The sequence below is a fragment of the Toxoplasma gondii genome, chromosome IX (genome assembly GCF_000006565.2).
Source record: "Toxoplasma gondii ME49 chromosome IX, whole genome shotgun sequence".
Taxonomy (NCBI): Eukaryota; Apicomplexa; class Conoidasida; order Eucoccidiorida; family Sarcocystidae; genus Toxoplasma; species Toxoplasma gondii.
Genome location: NC_031477.1, coordinates 190,081 through 214,072, shown reverse-complemented (window position 1 = coordinate 214,072; position 23,992 = coordinate 190,081). Strand labels below are relative to the sequence as shown.

At 49.9% G+C, this 23,992-nt stretch overlaps 5 protein-coding genes across 5 annotated transcripts; 1 reads left to right on the top strand and 4 right to left on the bottom strand.

The window, feature by feature from the left end:
* Positions 1-383: 383 nt before the first annotated feature.
* TGME49_279390 (proliferation-associated protein 2G4, putative) lies at positions 384-7,168 on the top strand. Its single transcript, XM_002371938.2, has 9 exons — positions 384-1,292; positions 2,184-2,428; positions 2,884-3,381; positions 3,655-3,741; positions 4,145-4,205; positions 4,329-4,445; positions 4,847-4,960; positions 5,253-5,320; positions 5,711-7,168. Exons 1-9 carry the CDS (start codon positions 1,250-1,252, stop codon positions 5,864-5,866), a joined length of 1,389 nt encoding a protein of 462 aa, XP_002371979.1. The 5' UTR covers positions 384-1,249; the 3' UTR covers positions 5,867-7,168.
* A 1,549-nt stretch (positions 7,169-8,717) lies between these two features.
* On the bottom strand, positions 8,718-11,416 carry TGME49_279400 (glutaredoxin, putative). The gene is made up of 4 exons (XM_002371939.2): positions 10,660-11,416; positions 10,256-10,316; positions 9,675-9,803; positions 8,718-9,338 (listed from the first exon to the last, which is right to left on the bottom strand). The coding sequence occupies exons 1-4, from the start codon at positions 10,848-10,850 to the stop codon at positions 9,279-9,281; spliced, it is 441 nt and encodes a 146-aa protein (XP_002371980.2). The 5' UTR covers positions 10,851-11,416; the 3' UTR covers positions 8,718-9,278.
* A 580-nt stretch (positions 11,417-11,996) lies between these two features.
* TGME49_279405 (hypothetical protein) lies at positions 11,997-14,402 on the bottom strand (the record flags this gene model as incomplete). Its single annotated transcript, XM_018781838.1, has 4 exons — positions 11,997-12,543; positions 12,977-13,025; positions 14,063-14,154; positions 14,257-14,402. 4 exons carry the CDS (start codon positions 14,400-14,402, stop codon positions 12,333-12,335), a joined length of 498 nt encoding a protein of 165 aa, XP_018636205.1. The 3' UTR covers positions 11,997-12,332.
* Positions 14,403-14,478: 76 nt separating this feature from the next.
* On the bottom strand, positions 14,479-16,471 carry TGME49_279410 (hypothetical protein; the record flags this gene model as incomplete). Its single annotated transcript, XM_018781839.1, has 3 exons — positions 15,300-16,471; positions 14,906-15,005; positions 14,479-14,736 (listed from the first exon to the last, which is right to left on the bottom strand). Exons 1-3 carry the CDS (start codon positions 16,094-16,096, stop codon positions 14,479-14,481), a joined length of 1,155 nt encoding a protein of 384 aa, XP_018636204.1. The 5' UTR covers positions 16,097-16,471.
* Positions 16,472-17,419: 948 nt separating this feature from the next.
* On the bottom strand, positions 17,420-23,911 carry TGME49_279420 (hypothetical protein). Its single transcript, XM_002371941.2, has one exon. The coding sequence runs from the start codon at positions 23,195-23,197 to the stop codon at positions 19,208-19,210; it is 3,990 nt and encodes a 1,329-aa protein (XP_002371982.2). The 5' UTR covers positions 23,198-23,911; the 3' UTR covers positions 17,420-19,207.
* Between the last annotated feature and the right edge of the window lie 81 nt (positions 23,912-23,992).

The following is a 23,992-nucleotide window of genomic DNA, read 5'->3' as shown; positions in this document are numbered from 1 at the left end:
GTCTAGCAAGAGACAAACGGCTTCCTCAAATCGGTGTCTTTTTCGTCTGCACTAAAACTTTATTCTCTTCCTCCTAGTTACGGAAATCGCGGTTTTGGCGTGTGGAATGCTGATCGCTGGTGCTACGTACTGCAATGAAGCGCTGTGTCGGACCGTACTTCCGCCCCCGTTTCGGACAGCGGCCTTTAGAGTGAACAGAGACTCTAGAAAAGAGCTCCCTTCTCGCGTGCTCTCTGGCATGCACAAAAGGCCCTCAGTTTTGCAGTTCACAATAAAATAATTGCCATTCAGTGGCCTTTCCTTTGGGATCCGGGGCTTCATCCTGTCGTTGTACGCCAGCTAAGAGCTCCTGCCCGCAGAGAGAGGCTGGGGCGCCGCGAGCTGGACCCGAACTCTGGGTGTGCAGCGTAATGGGTGGGCAAGCTAACAGAAGAGCTGCCGTCTCAGAGGAACGCATCAAAACATAAAGCAGCACACTGTTTCAATGGAACGGGGTAGAAGTGCGTTCTGAGACAAAAAAGCTTTCAATGTGATCGCACACCCGCGCACGGAATCCGTTTCGTCGCGGGCGACACTGACCCCACAAGAACCCTCCGTATGCAGTTATTCTTGGAAACGTCAGATAAGCTCTTGTTTGTGAGAACACTCCTGTTCTTCGCAGTAGAAGTATGGATGTTTATCTATTTGCTTTCCCCATCTAGAAAAGTGCGAAGAGGCCTCCATGTAACTATTGCTGCAACGATGTTTCCGGGCAACACGCTTGTATCAGTTTGCCGTCTAGAAAGCTGTTACTCTCGGGACGGGAGCAGCTGAGACGGCATCGGGTTACATGCGCCCCAAATTGCTGGGACGTGAAAGCGTTATCCGCCTGGTGAGAAGGTGGAAAATTCCTTGTGTGCCGTAAATGTTGAAATGATGGTAGTCAAGAGGTCAGAGTACATACATGCACATGCAGAGGGCTAAACCGGAAACGGGAAGAGTCAGATGCAAGATTGCAGAGACTCCACGCATCTAGGATGCGATCGCGGTGCTTTGGGTAAGGGTGGGGGGGGAAGGGGGGTCGGCTTAACCCGAGCTGAATAATCTGACATTAAACGCGTACAGAGGACATGCGACTCTGCTTCGTCCTGGCGTTACGTGTGGGCCTGTGCGGGTAAGGCCACACCCTTTGTTTACCATTTTCTCTGGTTTTTTTGGGCTTCGCCGCCATCTTCAGTCCATTTTTGAACCTGCGCTCTCTTAACGGGACATGCTGAAACCGGTGGATGCGCAGTTGTGTATATCGGAAAAAGGTGAGTTGGCTCTGTCCCCCCCCAAAGGAATTCCCCCGTTTCAAGATTCAGACAAGTGACAGCCACATTTTTCCATGCCAAACGTCCGTCCAAACATGTATTCCGTCGTCCTCTCTCTGTCACCGTGAGTAAATTCAAACATATTCTTCTCAGTCACGCCTACACACTTTCCTGTAATTCGAGGGATCCGATGTGCTCTCCCTTTCGTCACCGCGAACTTCGGGCCCTCAAGTAGACCCCCTGCGCATTTCCCCTCCTCTTGTTCAGTCCTCGCCGCGCTACATCGCGACCGGCTGAATGCCTCTCTCGTCCTTTAAACGTTACTTCTCTCCGTTATCTCTCTTTTCTGTGGCAGTTTAAGAAAGAGAAGGCGCCAGCCGAAGTTGCGCCATTCATGGTCCCCTCCCTAGTGTATCCCGGACGAAAAGTAGGCGTCGTTAACTGCACTCACAAAGAAAAAGGCTTCAAACGGCTGTTTTTCTCCCTAAAAGAGTCATCTTGTCAGCGCGTAGTCCCGTGAACATCGTGTCCTTGCAGGCGTTTCCCAGTTCTCTTCCAGACAATCGCTTCCCTGTCCGTCTTGCGTTCCAGTTTCTTGTGGGGGAGACGTGAAAATGACAAACCGAAACCATTCGACTTGTCACACCGAGTAAATTGTTGAAAATAAGTATAGGAGGAGTTCTGACGTTTGTCGTTGTTTCAGGGAGTTTTATTTTTAGGGATTTCGAGTGCCCTGGTATATTCTGCCAGGCTCAGTTTTCGGACGAATCCTCTGTTTTTTCCATCGCTCGTGTGTGTGTACGTGCTCACACCGCCTGCTCGTTACCCTCCTTTAGTTCCATTTTCTGCTGCATGTCCCGTGTTTTTTCTGCCGATTGTTCATACCTTCAGAGTTCTCCTGCTCTCCTTTACACAGGAAATTCAGTCGACAACCAACTCGGGCATCGGCCGTCGACAGTCTCGGCAAATACAGTCTGCAGAACTCCCATTCTTTTCCAATTTTGTCGGATATAGCAACCATGGCAGACGCAACTGGTTCAGAAGTTGAGACAGAAGTCGTCCAGGATCTGAGCAATCCTGACGTCGTGACCAAGTACCGTACTGCAGCAGATATCGTCAATGGCGCGCTTAAGAAGGTAGGCGGTTTTCTCAGTTAACGATTCGTTCGCGATTTTCTTAACAGCGATGGAAGGAAATTGGATCTTCATTTGCACTCTTTGTCTACAGTTCTTGAGAAGCAAACCAGGACGCCAAAATCGAGTCGATAATGCGAAATGTTGCGCAAGACGTGGATGCAGGCATTCGGTGGAGGGTCCTGGGTCGGGACTGGCACATTTTCAAGTGGAAAAAAATTTATAGAGGGCGATAATAATGCCTTGAAAGAAGGTGAATGCAACGGACGTAATTGTTGCAGGAAAGACGTTTGCTCCCATGATTCATGGCGGCGTACTATGTACTTACGCCTGCACTACCAAGCTTTTTTCCAGAGATCTCATGGGAAACTGTGGAGAATCGTGGTAAATGGAGTGTGGCGACATATGCAGAAGTGACTCATCACCTCGTAGTGGAACTCGTTTCTTCTTTCTTCCAGGTGATCTGCGGCTGCGTTCCAGGCGCGGACGTGTACGCGTTGTGCAAAACTGGAGACACGTACATCGTGGAGGCATGCTCCAAGGTGTACAACAAGAAAGAAAACGGGAAGAAGATGGAGAAGGGCATTGCCTTTCCAACGTGTATCTCCATCAACGAGATTTGTGGACACTTCTCTCCCGTTGAGGAGAACGCGGAAACAGACAGAGTTTTGGCGGAGGGCGACGTTGTGAAGGTTGATTTGGGCTGCCACATCGACGGCTACATTGCCGTCGTCGCGTACACCGTCGTTTGCGATGCATCCTTGCCTGGAATCTTTGGAGGTACTTCTGGTGCACAGGAACAAGGACGCATCACTGGCAGAAAAGCGGATGTTATCAAGGCGTGTTGGACAGCCGCCGAGGCGTGCATGCGGCTGGTAAAGGCTGGCCACAAAAGCACAGATCTCACAAAGACCATCGAACTCGCGGCGAAGCAGTACGGCTGCACGCCCCTCCAGGTGAGAACAAGGAGCATACTGTAACAGGGTCAGTGTCCCCATCGTCCTCAGCGTTCTCTTTTTAACAATGAATCCAACTTGTCTGCAGGTGAATCGGGAGGCAAAAGCCTTGCAAGCGTTTAAGCGGGAGCAATGTAGCTGCCCCATTGTGCTATGTGGGCGGTACACGTGTATGTCAATGGATATGTGTCTGCGCATGCGACAGGAGTGCCGACACAGGTGGTAATTGTTTGTATCTCATCTCTGTTTTTTCCGGTGTGCGTTTTGCCACAGGGTGTACTATCTCACCAGCTCAAGCGATATGTCATCGAGGGCAGCAAATGCTTTGCTGACGCGACGCCCGGTCCAGGCGAAGACGAGGTGAGACAGAAGCTGAAGACAGCACGTCGTAGATTTTCTGGTGCATGTGTACCCCTCTCCGAGGAAAGATTTCAAGGTCGTAGCTAGAAAATGTGCGGTCGGTAGCACAAAGTTGTCAATGACATTTGGTATATCATTTGGCAAGACGCGCAGTCCCTTGAAGCCATCCAATCGGAGACATGGGTTCAAACAATGCAGTCGGTGAACTTCTGACGACCGATGGTACTCTGCGTGGTTGTGAAAACAATGTGGCGCTCGCACCCAGCAGTATATTCGCGTGACGATGCTTTACTTGCAGCAGGTTTGTTTCGTGGTAACAGCTGTTCGACACATCCGTGGCGCAAAGCCACCGTTGCATTTATTTCATTTGTTTTCTGTCGCATCTGGTGTGGCGCTTGTTCAGCCGGAAGAGTTTGAGTTCGAGCCAAATGAAGTGTATGGCGTCGATATCGTCATCTCTAGCGGTAAGTCACGCATCAAAATACTTGTGAATAGGAAGCCCTTTTCGATGTATCAGTGTACCTAAAGTTGTGTAACAAGGTGGTAACGCGCTGAAGTTGCCGGGATATTCTGCTTTCTGTCTGCAGGCGAAGGCAAGGCCAAAGACGCGGCAGTCAAACCGACAGTTTACAAGAGGGCTGTAGATCGCACATACATCCTCAAGTCTCAACTTGGCCGGCATTTCATGAGTGAAGTGCAAAACAGTAGGTCGCGAAGATTATGCCTTCTTTCCCGAGAGGCGGCTTTCTGTCCTGTCGTGGGTAGTATGTGAAGTGCCCGAAAGATGGCGAGAAAACAGAAGACAGAACATGGGGAGATGAAAAAAATACGGAAGGCCAGGAGGAAAGCCGAGAAAGTACTGGAAGAAGTAGAAGGTCGCGAGCAGGTGTCTTTTTGGGGTGCGGGTTGTGATGTCGTTTGAGAGAACGGCAGAGCGGTTAGGCGAAAGATGTCGTGTTACCATCTCTTGTAGGAAGACGCATCAGTGTGATGTCGAGTGAAGTCGCTCTCGTTGAGGGCGCAGGACTGTTCATAAAAGGAGATGACCGCCTCCTAAATTCGCTGACGACTGTCTTGACCGTAAATTTATGTTTGTGTTGTTCAGAGTACCCGACCCTGCCGTTTTCTCTCCGCGGATTCTCGGATGACAGAGCATGCAAGGTTGGCGTCGCCGAAGCGATGCGGCATGAGCTCCTGCACCCGTACCCTGTCATGACAGGTGTGCAGAACTTTTCTTTCCTGCCTTATGGAGGGCTCGGAGGGAAAGCTGCTTCTTTTGTTGCCCGTGAACCTTTTATGCTTGTGCCAGAGGACGTGAAATGGTTGGTCAGTGGAAATGTGTTGCTTCCACTGCACAGTGCTTTCACGGCAGCTGCTCCTCACAAACCCGAAAAGCCTTTTTGCTTCAATGCAAAGAAAGCCTTCGGTGGACGACACCCTGCAACCATGTTTCGCTTAGTTTAGTGCACTGTTTTTCCGCGACGCGAATGTTTCTTGGTTGTTCTTCACAGAGAAACCTGGCGAATACGTAGCCCAGTTCAAATTCACTCTCCTCCTCCTCCCCACGGGCACAAAGAAGGTGAGCTAGTTCTTCTGTGTGCAGACAATCTCAGTCCTTGAAGCGTACGATTTGTATACACCTAGTCAGCCTTTGTTCGTTTCTCATATTATTCTCAGCGGGGTTCAACCCTGTTCAGTTCCGGGAGGAAGAGCTCGGAGAAACGTTGAAGTAAAGTGTGTGGTTATGCCTTGTCTGTCACAAGTCTAGTGCAGAAGCATTACATATTTGTACGTAATCCGCATATGCATCGTGATAACACGCTTTAGGTGTGCCAATCGTGTCGCCGTGTTGTGATGTGAAGAAGCCGGTATCTGGTCGGAAAGGTCGAAAAGCGTGCAGCCGTCGCCGCCGACAAAACGTGGATCGTTTTTTTGTTTTCTGATGGCACGTCGAATTCTTTCCATGCAGGTCACCGGTCTCCCCTTGCTGTACGAGAAGGAGTTGGACAGCATTCACACAGTTGAGGATGAAAGTCTGAAGGCGTTGTTGGCCGTTTCGGTAAATCCGAAGAAATTGAAGAAGAAGGCGCAGGTGGAGAAGAGGGAGGATGCAAACAACGCTTAGATTGTGCAGCAGATATTTCTCCTGTCACTTGAGGAAAACTGGCAGCCACAAAGCGACCGGAGCCATCGGTACGGCCGTGTCTGGTTGCAAAGAGGCGATGACTTGTCTGCAAGTGCTACCCTGGTGGGCCTGATCTATAGGTGGCAACTCCCCCGTGTCACTTGGGTAGAAACACTTTCGACGTGAGAGTGGTGTTGTTGTGTCTTGCTCACTGCTACACCAGCGCGACAGGTGTTGCGAGGGGTGGAAAGGCGAGAAGCTGGAGAAATGCAGCAGTGAAAGAGCCGCTCAAGAAACAGAACGGTCGGCTGACACTTCCGAAATTGGAATGGCGAGGGAGATTAGTGGCGAATGGTGCAAGCAAGGGATGGCATGTACGGACAATCCTCCAAAGTGACAGAGGAAACAAAGGATGCTAAAGAAGATCCGATAAGGTCTCAGGGGCATGCAGCTTACGTAGATTGTCTGTCCGCGAGTCTCAGTCCTCTGACCCTTTTTAGGGTAGGGATGAGGTGGTAGGTCTCCCATATTCGTTTGTTTTTATTGGATTACGAAGACGTCCAGATTGATGGAAGAAGACTTCTCCCTGTCGATCGTTGACAAAAATGTGAGATGCGCCATCGGGCTTCCCAGTGTCCACGAGGGTGCGTGCTGGCACGTTGCTGACCACGTTTAGGCCCTGGTCCGTGAACGGGTCGATATAGAACTTCGCTGGGACCCTTGTGACGGACTTGGTGACGCCGTAATAATGGAAGCGCGCTCAGAAACTTCAACGTACAGGCAAGACGTTGGCAGGTGTCCCTCGTCCCTCTTGTCCTTTCCTGCATTGCGGGTGTCCATTTTGGTCATCGAAAAGCCTCACCGCTTCGTCCACCAGAGAGCGACCGTTGGAATGTATCAGCGTAGAGCATGAGGCGCTCATTGGATCTGGGTGTGACCGCTGTTGTCGGTCAGTACTTGAGCTAAGCCGACGGATGCATCCTGTGCACTTTTTTCCTGTAGCACTACATATGCAAGTGGTGTGACTCATCCAGAGACTCGGTGAGATAGTGTTTTCTGTAGCATGATAATGTTCTGCAGCGGAACGCCATCCTGCAAGATGTTGAATACGCGCACGAGTCGGAGGGCCCATTGGAGCACCTGTCCCGCGTTTCACGTATGGGTGTTTATTGCTGTCTGAGGGTTCCGGATTCTGACTTCTTGCCTGGGTTGTGTGAAGGCTTTCTTGTTGACCAATTGGTCCCAGCATAAAACTCTCTCACCGTCGATGAAAACACTAAGAAATCCCCATTTCCCTTCTCCCATGAGAATGAATATGCAGTTGAGCTACTAAGCAAACAAGCAGGGCGGTGTGATGTGGCTGGTTAGGCCCAGTTGCTCTAGAAATCCTCATGCCTCATCCTGTTTGATTACCACAAAGGCACGCTAACTGGATCTTTAGGTTTGCTATGAGAACTGCAAAAGAGTGTATAGTATGATCTGCTGATCAACAAAAAGTAAAGCACCTGCAACGCCGTCTCTGTGTGGGACTGCGTCCTGTCGCCTAGGAGAGAAAAAGCAGCGGCACGAAGGCAGCGAAGTCTGTACTCCCACCTATCGGCTACTCAGTCATACGAAGAGCTGCCATCAGTTTCTACTCATCGCCCCTGGTTAGCACTCGGTCAAGCCATTATCCTTCACTATATTCAATAGGCACTCGCGAAGTAACAGGAAGATTTTGTTCAGGCCTATCCTACAGCACAGAAATTGCCCCTTCCAATCAATCATTACCAGATTAGAAGATGTACTCAAGGATGCATTCTCTGCTTGCTACAGCAGACCCACCAGGAGTCTCTCCCCTGAGCAGGTATCATATCCATGTTTAGATTGTCGTTATGGGGTATGCCGCTGCGATCTCTCTGAATTATGCAAGCAGGTAGGTTGAAGAGTTTTGTATCGATACTAAGAGACGGTAAACCATTACTTAGCATCCACATGCTAAAAAATAACGTTATCTGTACAGTCGGCAGACACAACTAGAAACCCTCGACTTCCGGCGTATCCGAGGTCCACGGTGTTTGCAAAAGGTGACCATCACGTTATGTGGGTCGGGTAAATTCGGTGAATGTAATGAATGAAGGCTCTGTGAGAAACTACATCGTTGCCACTCTCACGGTATGCTCACCTCAGCCTCGAATAAACAGTGTGTTCCCCGCTTTGATGGTACTACTACTAACAAACGGAACGTGACCGCCATGTCGACCTGTGTCGAATTTGGGCGACACTATCCGCAAAAATAGCCCAGCGTCGTGTGCCTTGTGTTCTGAAACGCGGTAGCTGTCGTCCCCTATGGAACAGACTGACAGCTACAATAAATTCCGTGGGCACGGGTTCCACTTTGGGCGAGCAGCGCTGCACGGCGGTAGACCAGAAAAATGGCAGACGCTACGATGACTGAGCATGTTTTCAACTATCCACCTTCTCGGCAGAGACTATCAGTCAAGATATCCTGAGATGCCTTCGATATTTGAAGAAAAGAAAATGGCATTTGCCTCAAACAGCAATGCAGTCGGCATATGCAGCGAGAGGTGCTCGCCCGTATTTGTTTCTGTCCGGAAGCTCTTACGCTCCGTTCGCCTCCTGCTATATCTTGCACGCAAAAGACGGCAGCTTCCAAAGGAAAACTGAGAGCCTGTCCAGAATTTTTTGATCCAACTGCAGACATCTCCGGCAAACTCACCTATTCGAATGATACGCAAATTTAGTGATTGTCCTCCACTCTACTGACAAACACGTGGGCTGCCGGCAGTCTCCGTCCGGAGTAAATCCTTATCCTTGTACCCTCATTTTCGGGAATGAAAGATAAGAAGTCAACAAGCAAACGATGCTTTACAAATGAATCCGTCCATGAGAATGTTCGCCGCTCAAAAAACAGAGCCCATGAACCTTTCAGACAGATGTATTCCAGCCATACAACGCTCGAAATCGTACGGATGCGCTTCATGCCAGAGTGCTTATCTCAAAAACTGGAACTGGAGAGAACTCCTTGGGAGGAGTGAACAAAGTATGTGTTCGTCATACTAAATCCTTCTCTGGCAGTTGGTCATTTCTGAATTCCGTGTCATCGGAGCCCCCTCTGGGACAATTGACAAATCCACGCACGGCGATAGAAGTTACAGTCACCATCTTCGAAGTCCACATACGAAGGTCACCCAAACTGCCACGCATCAAAAAGCATTAACATAAACATCCTGTACCATTTCTGGTCACGGGATCAAGCTTCCAGTCGGTTCAGAAATAGCACACGACGTAATGGCAGTGCATGAGAAACACGCACACCCCTGAAAATTGACAGCCTCGAGGATTGCAGCGACACTCTGCATTCCAAGTTGTCTTACAAAAGCGAGCTGTACATTCTGTCACCAAAAGATGACTACAGAGCCCCGGCCGCTCGAAGCTTTTCGACGAGGGTGCCATCAGCTTTGGCACGTATCTGAGACACATAATCAGGCATCCATAATCCACCACCAGATGGGGGTTTGTGGAATGTTGGTGATCAAGGGAAAAGGGTCGTAACGGTACTTGCGCCACAGTCCCATTTGTGGACGCCATGCCGTAACCGGCGTTCTCCAGTCTTCCGTACTTCTGCACACGGAAACGGGTGCTCCCTTGCTGCTAGTGCGATTTAAGAACGGCTGCTATGCATCCCAACATTCGCTTGCTGCGCTTCGGAGCCAATTCACTAAAAAACGACCTGAAAACTGCCAATTCGAGGTTCTACGTGCATGCACCCCAATAATCCGCTCTATCTACTGCCGCACAAGCTTACCGTGTCCTCTGCGCCTCCCAGAAACTGACCGCCGATGAAAACACGAGGGACGGAGCGGGCCCCCGTCTGCTGCTTCATATAATCTTGGATGGCGTCCATGTAAGGGCTACCCTCGATTTCCTCGACATGCTGAGAGAACAAACCCGTTGCCAGACCTCAACAACAGAATCTTGAATACCTGACGTAGTTGAGCTGGAAGACTAAAAATGATGGTTCCAAGATAATCTTGACCCTGTCGTGGGCAAACTGCAAATATGAACACGTCGCCTCTCGGTCAGCGCATCAAACATGACTATAATACACCAAAAATTTGGAATGCCGCACACATGCGTTTTCGTGCTATATTTTGCCTAGTGGTGTGTATGAAAAGCATCGCTACAGAGTGACGCTGCTCCATATTGACAACCACACCACCAGACCTGAGCCCTGTTGAATGCATGTGACTCACGCAAGTTGAGGACAGAGCAGCACCCGATGTTCAACAGACCGAGGACAGACCGGCATTAAGAGTTCTTATGCATTTCGTCTCTCCACTCATCGGCTTACGCAGAACTGCAGGTTATGCGCTCGTATCTACTCACCATGTCTTTCGCTTTGACAGACTGAAACGCCTCGATTGCTTTTCGGCAATACGGGCAGTTGCTGCAGTTGCAGGAGACACATAATTCATTGCTGCGACAAATGGGGGAAGGAGCCGCAGTAGTGTCCCTCGAACCTCTAAAACCAATAAAAGACAAAACTAGCAAGCTGCTTACACGCAAGAGATGAACCTCTGCACGATGGACCGGGGGAAGGAATTGGAAAAGCTCATTCGAGATACGGGATCAATATATGTCTTCTCATGGCACAGGGGAAATTCGGGAGAAGTGTGCACGAGCAAACGACGGATTTCTCTACGAAAATATCATGTGTCACTGAGGCATACAAAAAGATCTGGGTCATTGCTGCCGCAAATTTCTCCAGGATTTTTGACAACAGTGCATACCTTTTGGAAAAGACAACAACTTTGTGTTGTTTAATGAGCCGGTCAGCCCATTCGGCGACGTGGGCTTCGCTTGCTAACGTCTCTGCCATCTTTGAAACGTCCGAGGTAAACAGAAAGTTCACTTTGAACCGAAGATACGAAAAAACAAATGGAAGACCTGCCATCTTTGCATCCTGCACTTTTACGCGCATGGCCGTTCGCGCCCGCGGTCCTCAGCCTGACGTCTACCCCCATGCATTGTCTGAATCCGGCGCCAACAGTGCCTTTCAGTATAGATTATAACAATTCAGAGGGCAACCATTTTGTCTCACGGTATGCATCGTGGATTATGCGCTGTTATTTTTAAAAATTTGCGGCGGCGTCATTGCCAAGCATTAGGCAACGTAGTCTTGGTGTGACCAGCAACGAGCTATGCCTGAAGCCGAACGCGGGGTTGCGTAGTGCACGAAACACTCGGTTTCGCCAGTAGCAATAAAACCCCACTCAAAAAGTTCTCTGCACACAGTTAAGTACTTACTTGTGTCTATAGCAAGCTAATCCATCGGATTCACTTACCAAAATCGCCATGCATCACTGAAGATAAGTACGTGTGATAGCACTTCCCAAAGCCCCACCGTAAAGGCTGGACGCCAGCTGCTCCCGTAGAAATAAGCACTTGCCGATCCAGATTTTCTTCATCGTACTAATGTCTGGCCAGGAAAATTGGCTAATGCCGGGAGTCATTCTCTCTCGTCGGACTTCACTGAGGAGCTCACGCACGAGCGACCCCATTCAAAGAACTGGGAAGGGTCCCAGTGCGGATTCCGGTGGCTTCGCACGAAAATTCCTCACCGGCATGTGTTTGTTTCGCTGAAGAAAGCATTAAATCCTTGCACATCTTTCGTGTTTGATAAAAAATGCTGTACGGGATCACATTGTTACCAGGGAATGCTTGGTCTGTACGAGACGAACATTTTTGTTAATATGAAGGCAGTTTTGTGGCTGTGAATTTTGACGTCCTGTAATTATGATTGACCGTTGAAGCTTGTCAGATTTGAGGTTCATTTCTGAAAGAACTTAGCTTGGAACGGTATGTGGTTCAACATCAACGCCATTGATTTCCTCTATTTTCTGTGGCAGCACAACTCGAACGAAAAGTATGACGCTGCGGGTAGCACAAGAACCCACAGCCGCATGCTGCATAACAATCTGTGCATTTATTCTTCAGGATTATCCAGCATAGTTATGTCACATCCTCCCGCTTCTGCTACGCGGAGGTTTCCATAAAACTAGGTATCGCCGACATGAGCTTGCTTTAGTTCGCAGTCGACTTGTTCGGCAATGAAAATGCCATCGAAGACGACGGATGTCAGGAGTCGTAATTCTCCCTTGGACAGAGCATTCTCATCATGTAACCGTCTCGCATAGCCCCTGACAACAGGGGAAAATTTCTGGACCCACAATGTTATCTGTGAGGCTTCATCTTGATTCCGTGTTGTCACAAACACTCGCGCAACATGAGATGAAGACCCGTTTGTCACCTGAAGACAATTTATCTGCTGCACGAGAACGACTGACAGTGCAGCATACGGTAGATTTCAGGAGAGGGCGGGATGCGGTTGCCTACCACGGAATATCCCCTTCGTCTCACTATTTCGGGAGTTCAGATTTGTTAACACGCCATAGAGCGTACTTTAGCAGCAAGAAAGTTGACGGCAGGTACTCTTCGGCAGAGGTGGCACGTGGCCCACCAGTAGGCAAACGTGAGGGATAGTCATCGATGACAAGTCAGTCCACTCGCTCGAAACCGAACTAGTCGCTGATGGCCGTTGTGGCTGTTGGAGGAAGATGGGTCTAACGGCCAGAATTGGTGGCTGTACATCACGTCGGCTGTGTAGCAACCATCTGACCTCATGGGAACACACAGCGCAGAATGTAGCGATGCTGCCTGTGTTGCCACAAAACAAGAACGGAATAATATGACATCCGTGGCGAAATGCTGAAATGAGCACTATGTGGGGATCTGACAGAAGTAAAGGCGTTCTGAAAAATTAGACGGTTGACGGTCGTCAACGATGTTTCAACCGAATCGGTTGCCGTGGTTGTGGCCATTAAATACTCAGGGAAATTGTTTTTTCTGAAGCAACATCACAAAGTAACCATGCGAAGCGCTATATTAACATGGGGTTGAAGTCCGAAAAGTTCTTTCAGATCTTGGCAGTCTAGCTCATCAGTAGCCGCTACTTGTAGTTTCAACCTTACAGGCACTATTACCATATTAAAAAGGAACTGCAAGTACGTTGTGACTACTGGCACGGAGACTGCATCATGTCCTTACCGCCTTTCATCTTTTGCCCGTTCTTGCGTGCCACCCGCGAGCAGTTGCGCTGTGAGACAGACGGAACACACAGAACACTGCATAGATACAACTCCTTGATTTCGGCTTCGTTGACGAGAGTTAGTTTTCAGGCTTACGGGCCCCGGTCCTTGGGTACACAAATGCAGCACACAGAGTGCCCGCGTATGGCAGAGAGACAGACGGCTCTGAAGAGCAGCGGGTCCCATAGTTACAAGACCGGAGGGGAAGCATGCTGCTGACTATCCGCTCTCGAAGCATCCATCGAAGGAGGTACAAGAATCATTCTAGTTTGCAGCACTCAAAATGGAGTGACGCCAACTGTTGATCCAGGAAAAGCGCATCACAGAAAAAGTATTTCTTGCTGCCGTTATCATCGTTCATCGGCACGGTAAGTTGCCAGCAAAACACTGAACAGCCAAACATTACATCTTCTTCCAGCTTGTGGTGCGCTAATTACTTTCCTCTGCCTTTCAAGCTAGAGCATTTTTGAGTGTGGTCGATGATACAATAAGCTGAACTATGACATGGGCTGTCAAATGTAATTTCTGCGTTTGGGTGGAGTGAGTGTTGCATGGGCATAAGTCGGTTGCGCGGCCTGGCGTCAATCGCTCCCATAAGTCGTGCAACAATGATAACGACCATTTGTCGGGTATATTAACAAAAGTATTTTTAGGAAACTTCGTAGTGTAGAACCGATCAAACTTGCTCCAATACCTGTCGTTACGTAGACGCTCCACCATTTCGATCTGCACGCACTTTCGTGGGGCGTTACGTGCACTCTGCTCTCAGAAAACGTGAACCAGGCTTGCAAAGCGCTTTTCAAGTGCCAAGCGAAACAAATATACCAGCACCGCTGGTTTCGAGCATAGAGACAACCGGTGTTCCACCGCGTTGCACGATACTATGGGGCTTCCTGGAAGCTTCGTCACGCTTATCAGCACGATGTTATATCGTACGGCCTCGGCTCTACTGCATGAAACCACCAGATAGCCGCCGTCTAAAGTTACACAAGTTGAGCTAACGCGCGCTTCTGAGGGAACGGCGATCGTTTATGTGGTTGGTCACCTCCTTGTATCTTAGGCGTGTTAGTGGTCCATGCTTCTGCGTTGGGAGTTCTGCTGTCTTCAGCACCTGACAAAGACTGAGCACGGTCGCGTCTCCACCCAACTCCACGGAATCACCTCTTGAAAATGATAACAACTAAGTTGGCAACATCAAAAGTAGATAATGTCTCTGTACAGGTGAATCGCGATTCAGACCTTTCTACCCAGTGTTCCCACGTGGCAGCGGTTTTAACAACACTCAGCGAAATTGGTTGCAGCACTAGAGGGACGATGCGTGCACCCGCGCCCGACAACGACAACGCTCGTTGTGGTGAAACGGCCGAAAATAACATCAAGCTCATGCCAAGGCACGGAAGTAAACGCGCGAGCTCAAGGCATCCGAAGACCCCTGGGTGCTCCTAACATACTTGAGTCGCTTTACATTCTACGGCCGTCTCCCGGAATGGGGAAGACTCCAGGTGACTTGGCAAGACTTGATTCGCCTATGCTTAGAGAGTGGCGCCTTTTCAGCTTCACGCACGGTCGAAGAGTTTCGCGAACTTTGAGCAGGCACTTCGTCATACGAGCTGCTGCCTGCCGAAGATCCGACAAACTCGTTCTTTGGCTCAAGGATGAGCGAGCACAAACATGTACTAGCAAGCACCCGTTGTACGCCTCCTTGGTAGTGGCTGTGTCCTGAAAAGAACACAGATATTTTTCGATTTCTTGCAGAACCGTCGCACTCTGAATAACATTGCCGTACATATTCACTCACGACTGTTCGAGTTCTGCAGTTAGATGGCTGTGACTGCCGGTGACACCCACCGAAAAGTACATCGAGCAGAGGAAGTACTTAGTAGCCTACCGTGTACACGCGACAGACGAAAACGCTGTGTGAAAAATCGGGTTCTCCGCCTTCTCGAAATTCGTAGACGTCTCCTTTCCAGCACTCCACCTGATGTTCCCTGAGCACAAACATGATTTGAATGTTGCCAGCTGTGCGTGCAGCTCTTTCTGCACTCCATTAGCACAACAGTACACAGCATCTCTCCTGCATTCGGACAATCAACTCGTTCAGCTGTTCTGTTTGATCGGCAAATTCCCGTAAGGGTTACGGCCTCTAAACGCCGTAGTTCCTGTCGCCAATCAACGCCCATCTGGACTATTTCTTATCTCTCTCCCAAGTTGATAGGCAAATTCGCCTCATAACATAAAGCTCGTCGTAATATCAACACTAAGCGGATTGATTCCTGCCCTACGTGAGGTCCAGCAGACGGAAGAAGTCTCCGGTTGCACCTGTCGTTACGGCCTCGTGACACACGACCACATCCACGTCCTGCTCCATTGGAAGTCTGTTATGCGAAATTCCAACAACTTGATTACCACCTGCTGTTGGCAATGCATCAGTTGCCTTTGTGTGCCCTTCCTCAAATTTGGGCGAGTCCACGGAGTGTCCTTCTACAGGATCATGAGCGTTCCTCGGGAGATCAATATCAGGGTCTGTTGACATCGATTGCCAGTCGCACTTCACATCAGCCGGCCACGTTGTAACCCTAACCAAACAAGCTCCTGAAAGCTCTTCAGGATATACATATGATCTTACCACGACGCCATAGTTCGTGGTATCGGATGTACGTCGTGCAGCTGGGGTTATCGGCGATGCCCCGTCAGGGCACAGTTCGGAGGGTGGCCTTATTTCTCTACCTTTCACCATGATTGAACGTCTGTCCAAAAAGAAGAAGGGTGACATCCTGGAACACGAGCTTGTAAGGAGAAATCGGAGATATTCCAATGTGTACCCAGCGTCTACCGGTATCAACCCGCTCATGCTACACTGAAGAAAACTGCCTTGCCCAGTGGCGTCCCCGAGAGGTTTTTCTGCCGGATACGTGTGATCAGATACGGCCAAAACACCTAGTGAATTCGGACCACCTCCCGACAAATGTCCAGGTGCCCGGACATCCGTCCCATGGTGGAGTTGGGGGTGACAGTCTGCTGCCGGAGCTCTCGCTGGCCCACCGGCCGGTGGTAGTAATGTCCGGAAACGATGCTGCATATTGCCAGACACACGCCGCCATTCCAGAAGCTCTGAAACTTTTTGTGCATGACATCAATATGACCACCTACAGTGTTTTTCAGAGAGGCTTCATCTCTTGCACCACTACATGACGACCGCATGGAACGGGGTTGACGTGAAGAGAGACATCGTACAGTCACGCCGTAGTAGACACACATCTGCCGCCCAATAAACCATCGGACACGACCCATTTACAAACAATAACAAATTTGCTTTTCCAAAACGTCAACCGTTAAAAAATGTAGTCCCTTTCATTCGTGTGTCATCTAAGCGGTAACTCTTATCCCTCATGTGTGTAGCCCAGGTGTAGTTAGTATCGAGACATCGGCATGCGGCATACGGCATGCAGCGATCTCGGCAGCTTTGACCCTATCGTACGCGCAGTTCCAACCGCCTACAGAGACTAGGTTTTCTGCAAGGTCAGGTACGTCGTTTTTTCTATGCCAACAATTTATGCAACTACTGACAATGGTGTATGGTACAGCGTTACACCCTGCCACCGCTGCGACGCCAATGTTTTACCTCGTGGTCATTTTCGTCAATCACTCGACGCCTACTAGGAACGGTAATACACTGCACGTGGTTGTATACGAAAATGCTCAACCCGTCTTCAGAGTACACGCCGATACAACATTTGTCGACTCCTCGGGTTCAGTAGCATGACGCGTTGCCTGATGGCATATTCTTTTTGTTTGCTGTATGGTTGCAGACAGTGCACTGATTGCAATAGAGGAGGCATACCACATAGGCGCAAATGTGCACTTTACTGGCAGAAGGGACTGTACTCGGATGTGATTTCAAGCAGCATTTGCCCATCACGCATGAGACACAGTTTGTGAAAAATGAAATGACGTGCAAGTGTTCGAGATGTATGTTTACTAAGACATCGGTTCTGCATGATACACTGACGATCTCAAGCACCGAAGAACAGCATGAGACGACGTAGAATGGCATGCTTTAGAAGCGCTGTACACCAGGAAGCAAAGTCGTTCAAAATCAGGCGGCAGAAAAGGTTTCACAGTGCGCCGTAGGTTGGGACTGTGTTTCAAAGACCTGTGCGTCTCTGTGTTCAAGAGTGGGTCATCGTACCGTGTCCGCCTACAAAGGAGCGGCTGGACGAAGGTAACACATGCACCCGCAGGTTCAACTGCATTGACGCCACACTACATGGTTGGGACTTTTTTGAAGAGAGGTTGCCTAATTTGCCGGCTCATGAAAACACTTGTCACCCTGGTGAAGCCCCCGCCTGGCCTGCCGCGTTTTTCTAACGCCTTGTGGGGACGCCCCTCCTGTCTGGCTAATTCCATCCCCGTATTGAAACCTGTTCTATATGTCACTACTTTCCACAATATTTCAGTCCTAGGCATTGATCGCCCTGTCCCCTTCAAAGGAAAAAAGTGCAATTCAAAGGCGTAGAACAATGCAGGACCACGGTGATACGATTTATGCGCATGAACCATCGCAGGTAAAATTTATCCGGATAGATATCGAAAGTTATTGCCCATAGCCAAATCCGGACCACGTTGCACACAGTAAGATCTCTGCCAAAAGCCGCTGAGGGCTTCGAGGGCAAGCAAGATCTATGGTCGGTCTTTCACACACTAGCGACAATGAACACACCACATTCGGACGCCCGGTCGTGTTGCCAGGAAGGCCACTGGCGGAAGCAAATGTGAACTAAGTACATTGAAAAGAAGGTCCTGATCCGCAAACTAACGACAGGGTCGAATGAAGGATTACAGTCGATGTCTCCGACTCCTAGGCCTTCGTTGGCGACTGGTGGTTTACCACGGAGAGTTTCTTTATTGAATATTAGGCCTTAAAACATTGAAGGTAAGTCGAAGCGAGCTGCTCTAGGCACGAATAGTTCTGTTTCGATACAGTAGCTCAGCACATGTTAAATGGAGAGGAATAGACGTGTTGAGGACGACGGCCAGCATAAACTTCTGTGAAGGTCATTCGAACCATCATTTAACACAAGTTGCTGGACGCGAGTTCGCTACCACTGGCGAATTATATATACCTCATGAGGAGTAAAATCGCCTGGAAATCAGTAGCTCTAAGGCCCAAGACATCCGAGCAACACTGGAACCCAAACTGGCTCTTCCTGAAGCAGAATTACATAGTAAACATGGATCAAGGGCTTAAAGTTTTTCTTAGGACTGGCATGTAATAACGGCATTAATAGGGTACATCAGCCACTGCGCCTGTGTAGTCATACAAACTAAAGGACCAGCAGAATGTTTAACACAGCTTTGAGACAGCGGCATTCTGTAGCTATTGTTCTTGGCGAGCAATCGCTAGTATTAGGCCATAATCCTGAGGTACCAAGTATCATGCAGGCCGTGAAGGAAACATCCATGCAGCAGCGTTGGATCTAAGAGGAAGCATGATGGCGAAACGCATTCACCAGTATGAACCGTCGCTTTGACGGTGTTGTTCCACCCCTCAAGGTTGCAACATCCTAAGCGCTACCCAGTGAGTACCCATGCGTAAAACCCGATGAGTCTGATTGATCGCGTGCTCTTCCGTGATTGGCCCCGCGGCGATTAAATCCGTATATTGGTAAAAAGATTAAACGATATCAGCGGGGCGTTGAATAACGGCTGTGTCCGATTATACTTTGAGTTTGCAAGTACTGCATCGGCATTAATTCGCCAAACTCGAAAATCAACTACTGAAAATAATGCTGTACACAGCGCTGGCGGATTTGGTGATGCACGGCCAAGTCTCTGAAAGCAGCAGACGCATAGAGGCAATTTCTGAGACACTGCAGTAGTACTCGCAAATTAATCCATGATAGTACTCTATGTCTAACGAATTGCATCTCCTCGACTGAATCTCAGTTCATTTCATCAGGAATCTTTAGTACCCCTATGCAGCGCATCCACCAACACATCTTTTTCCATCGACACCACTGCGAATGTATCACAGGCACGCATCTAGAACGGCATAAAATTAGTGGGGGCGCTGTCACATCAGAAGGAGCTGCAGCAGAATCTTCGACCTATGTAAGGCTGAATCACTCACAAGTGGCTGCAGCCTTGCTCCTCGCCTCATGAACCTCCCGCACCAGTCGACGACGGCTTTCTAATAGCCGATTTTCCCGTTTTCCGATTCCTCTTCAATATCTGACGCATTTTCACCACTATTGGTTGTGCTGCTACCTTCCTCTTGAACCAAAGCACTTCCAGTGTCTGAGCGTTCGGATTCTGCTTCTAGCCGTACGGGTCGTTCTTCTGCTGAACTATCTGTAGCTGCTGAGCTTCCCGCTGCGTCGTCCGTATGCTCCTGTGAACCTCCTGTATAGTCACGACCTGTGTGAAGCTCTCCCATCTCTTCACTTGATGTGGTGTCGGCCATCTGCTTCATGACGTCTTCAAAAGCCGGGATCCCGTTCACATCGATGCGGTACACTTGCGACGAAGCACGAACAGCTTCATACATACCATTCTCAGTGGGTAGTCGATTTGCTGCCCGGTCAAGTATTCGTTTGAGAGTTCCCCGCGACACGCTTTTCAGGCGAGATGATAGAGGTGTTGCTTCTGTTTTGATTTTCCCTGTGCCCACGTTCGTTCCACTGGTCTCCTCAGCAGCACCAGGGGACGAATGCATGTCTTGTACGTGTCCACAGCCTTTTGTGCACTTTGCATACACAGCGACGGCATTCTTGAATCGCTGCTCTAGAGGAATCGAGCAGCTTCCTCCATGCTTTGCTGGAACAAACTGCCGGAATGTCATGATCTTTTTAGGGCTGCCTAGGTGGCAGTCGGCACAATCCGTGGGATCTACAACCGAATAGTCATATCGGCATTTTACTGGGACAGCTAGCTTCGTCTTCAGATGGCATTTGAAGACTTCCGGATCACGAGGACTCGAAGTACTCGATAGCCACATGTAGAAGTTTCCAGAAGTTTCCATTTCTGTCGTTTGCTCTAGAGTGACAGGCACCGCCATCCATTCGGGCCTCCGATTTTCCTCGACGTACCCTTCCTTCAGATGGCGCTCGGCGCTCTCAGGCTGCAAATGAGGGTATATGCGCCGGTCGAAGTCAGCGTCCACCCGGGGTGCGATGAACCCTGACAGATGCATCGTGGCTTGCTGAGCACCCTCGTACTTTGTTGACGGCGATACGCCACAACTGGAGATGTAGCCAAAAGATGTAGGAAGAGTGGCACAAGCGTTTTCGTTATAAAGCTCACGAATGCCCTCTGGAGTTCTTTTGCCCGTTTCGGTGTCGGGATTGCTCGTGGATCTCTGATTTTCAGCATGACTCTTTTGGGTCTTCTGTCGTCCTGCCGCACTGACCGAAATCTCCTCTTCTGTTGGCATTCTCGCTTGAGGAAGGAGATGCGTCGCCTTCCAGTGCACAGCCTGGCCGGCTCCTACTGCATGATTTTCTGCAAGAATGGCCTTCTGCCCTGTACCATCTGCCCTTGGATGACCCGTTTGATCTTCACCACTCTTGGCATCTGTAGCAGACGCGGAAGCGTTCAGGTCAAAGTTGATGCCTCGAGGAGCAGTGATTCTGATGGTGTTTGCATCTTGCGACGGCAGGAAGAAAATCCAGGCCCGAAATGAAGTGGTGTCTTTCACATGCTCCAGATATACAGAGCAATCCTCACAGTCGAACGTGTTGCACGGGACACGCTTGACGAGCGGTTCTTTGTCCGCTCTGCAAGGAACCTGAAAAGACTCGGGGAAATCCTTTTCGCCGAGCCACCTGGGTATCCCGTTTGCCACTTGAACGATACTTGTGATCTTCCCGAGGCCTCCACAGGGAAAAGGACAAGAGCCCCACGGATAGGAAACCGAGAGGGTTCTGGTATTGACTTCCTCAACCCTGCATCCGAGTTCCGGTTCACATGCCTGCCTGAACTTTGTATCACATACGGAGAGGCGAACAACGGCGCCGAGTTTTCCCGACCATCCTTCTCGAGCCTCAGGATTCCAGGGGTAGAGGCGCTTACAATCAACACCCCATCCATCCTTGTCCATAAGAACCTTACGAATGCTCACCTGATAGCCGCGACGATTGTCTGCGTCACAACTCTTCGTACAATCAACGATTGTTTCCCATGGACCCAGCTGGCAATTGACACTACACTCCGCTCTGAAACATTTTTTCTTTAGTAACGCTCCACCACAGGCCTCCTCACTTTCTCCCCCAAACAGTGTACGGCTCCACACCTCCACTCCCTCTCCACACGTGGAGCTGCATGGAGTTTCCTGTCTCCAGCTGCCCCAAGTGCACTTTTCGCGGGCTATTAGCACACGATTCTCAAAATGTTTGGTAACAGCGTGACCGCCAGTGAAGCGGAATGTAACAAACCACCAGTTTGCAGGTATATTGGGGGCGATTGGAAGCCTAGGAGTGTGGACAGCAACGGCGAAATGATGCATTCCGAGGGGAAGGCTGCGACTTTTGTCCGCGCTACTCACTTGAATAAAGACGTTCTGTTCTGATGTTTCACGCAATGCATTCTCAGGCAGGTGTGAAAGCCGCACTTCGCAGGAGAGGGGAGGCATGTCCGGATCCACTGATTCGCATAGCGGTCGCCCAGCTCGTGCGGTGTAGCCTGGAGGTAAGGCAACTATGATAAACGCGATTCTTCGACTCTCACGAGTTTCAAATGGGAAATGGTATGCAACCGTCACGAGTGAATCGTCATCTAGTAAGCGGCCATGCTCGACGATTTGCAGGACACTCGCCATGCCACGAGATGCCTCCCGTAATCTCGCCAACATCATGTCTGAAAAATCGGCGGGTGCTTTCGACGTAACAGTTTGCGTAGATGAATGGGCTTCCATACGGCCCTGCTGGCGTATCTCGTCGTCCGTATCCCGCTTCGGTGTTTGCGTGTTCGTCTCTGTATATGTAGTTTCAACGTCCGGCTGTTCAGCCACTGGCTCTGTTGAAATTGGCTGCGCAGCGGTATCTTTCTCATTCCTCTCCATGGATGTCAACGATTCCTCGGCTACGGCGTTGCCTGGCTCAGACTCAGGTGAATGTGGACTGCCTCCAGACGGATCTTCCGTTCCAGCTTCCGCCGGTCCGTCTGCCACATCTGTTGAATCATGTGACGAATCAGATTCAGCTGCTTCGTTGGCGCTTGGAGGTTCAATGGCTTGTTCATTCGAGGAGTCGCCTTTATCACCATGTCTTGCCGACGAATCGTCGTCGCCGGATACATCCGTCATTGAAATGCCTGCCTCGGTGTCGCGGAAGAGGGTAGTCGCTGATTTAGGACGAATGTCACCATATGCCTGCGACACATCACGCCTGCCTTCTACTGAGGAAGGAGACTCGTTAATGTCACTTGTCGTTACCGAGTCTGGCTCGAACGAAAAGTCGACAAACTGATCGTCTTCCCCCGCAACTGGCGTTTGTCGAGTTAAAGTCTCAAGTTGTTCGAGCAGATCCATCACTCGTTGCTCTCTATATTTCGAATCTGATGGATTCAATCTGGTTGCTGCAGCCTTGACGGAGTCACTAGGCGCGGTTGATGACTTAGTTGACTTCAGCTCCGAAAAACCAAACGCATTCATCGTGACATCGGCACCTGAGCGACTGTGAGACGTCCCCTGCCAGCTTGATACTCTCTCCTCTACGTCATCTTCACCCACCCCGAGGTCATTCATGAGCTGTTCCAAGGAGACATCTGCGTCCTCTTCGTGTGAATTAATGGCAGAGCCATCAAAATGCTCATGCCGTTGAACAGCCACCCCACGACGAACACCTCTCCATTGCGAAAAAACTCCATCGCGTGCCTCCTCAGCTGCTGGGGGGAAGTTGATCTGTTCTGGCAAGTATTCGTCTTCAGTCAAAGAAACTGACCGTGCTCCAACCCCCCCTATGTGGGGTACGTAGAATCTACTCACATCACTCCCTGAGAACGATGCAACGCCCAGAATGGCTGACTTAATTGGGATCCCAAGTGTACATACGGAAAGAAGAAGACTGCACACGCACTGTCGTAGGGAAAGACGCGAGATTCCTGGTCCTGGGACCGTTGTGGCTCTATCCTCCTTCCCCATTCTAGCGTCCGCAGACGCGAGCTGAAGCGAAGACATGCTCATGAGGCACAACCTGGAACAGCCGAAGTGTCCTACACGGAAACAACGGACGTCACGATACAACGACCGAATGAGTGCCTGATACAACTGAAATGAACTAGTAAAGAGATAAAGCACGATGAAGCAGAAAATAGCACGAGAAGTAGTAGTTTCATAAGCACCGAGGAGACTTCGCGTCAACAACGATGCCGGTGTCCTGGGCAACTCGGGTCAACGCGGCGGGTCAGCGTTGCTCTGCGTCACCCCATGAGTTGGTGCTGAAAATAAATAAAAAATATATTGCCGAGGATATTTGCAGAAATGATTTAAACGAGACGCCCTTGCAAAATCTCGCTGCCACTCTTGACGGCGGCGGCCGGCTGCTATCTAGGCGACGTCGTCAAAAGAAATGGGTGACGCCATACCATCCCCGAAATCTTCTTAAACCATGCGCGGCAGATGATCTTAATTGCTGAACAAGGGTGATTGCAGGTTTAAAAAAATAGCAGAGAGACAGTCTTGTGAAGCATGGCTGTCTGCTGCTGGGATACGCTTTGTCTTGTTGCGACAGCCGGCGCAAGACAGCCATAGGGATCTAGCAGCTAAAGGAAGGCGCCGGGCTCAACTGCCGCCCGCACCAAGGATCATTGCCAGCGCAGTGCTTCCGATTTTCCAAAAAAACAATTGTCACAATATTCTATTGTTAACTGAGCAGGTTTCCTCCTTGCACAAAATTTGTGCGACGCTTGTTAAGGCACAGAGGCTCCACTTGAATGATCAGGACTACAATAGCTGCCAGAGGCCCGCGCATGGCTCCAG

Coding starts and splice junctions, on each gene's coding strand:
- TGME49_279400 (XM_002371939.2), bottom strand. CDS start 10,850: ATGCGCGTAAAAGTGCAGGATGCAAAGATGGCAGGTCTTCCATTTGTT. Junction 10,317..10,659: donor GTTGTTGTCTTTTCCAAAAG/GTATGCACTGTT, acceptor CTGCAACTGCAG/CAACTGCCCGTATTGCCGAA. Junction 9,339..9,674: donor TGGGAGGCGCAGAGGACACG/GTAAGCTTGTGC, acceptor TATGTGTCTCAG/ATACGTGCCAAAGCTGATGG.
- TGME49_279390 (XM_002371938.2), top strand. CDS start 1,250: ATGCTGAAACCGGTGGATGCGCAGTTGTGTATATCGGAAAAAG. Junction 3,382..3,654: donor ACGGCTGCACGCCCCTCCAG/GTGAGAACAAGG, acceptor GTTTTGCCACAG/GGTGTACTATCTCACCAGCT. Junction 3,742..4,144: donor CCGGTCCAGGCGAAGACGAG/GTGAGACAGAAG, acceptor GCGCTTGTTCAG/CCGGAAGAGTTTGAGTTCGA.
- TGME49_279420 (XM_002371941.2), bottom strand. CDS start 23,197: ATGAGCATGTCTTCGCTTCAGCTCGCGTCTGCGGACGCTAGAATGGGG.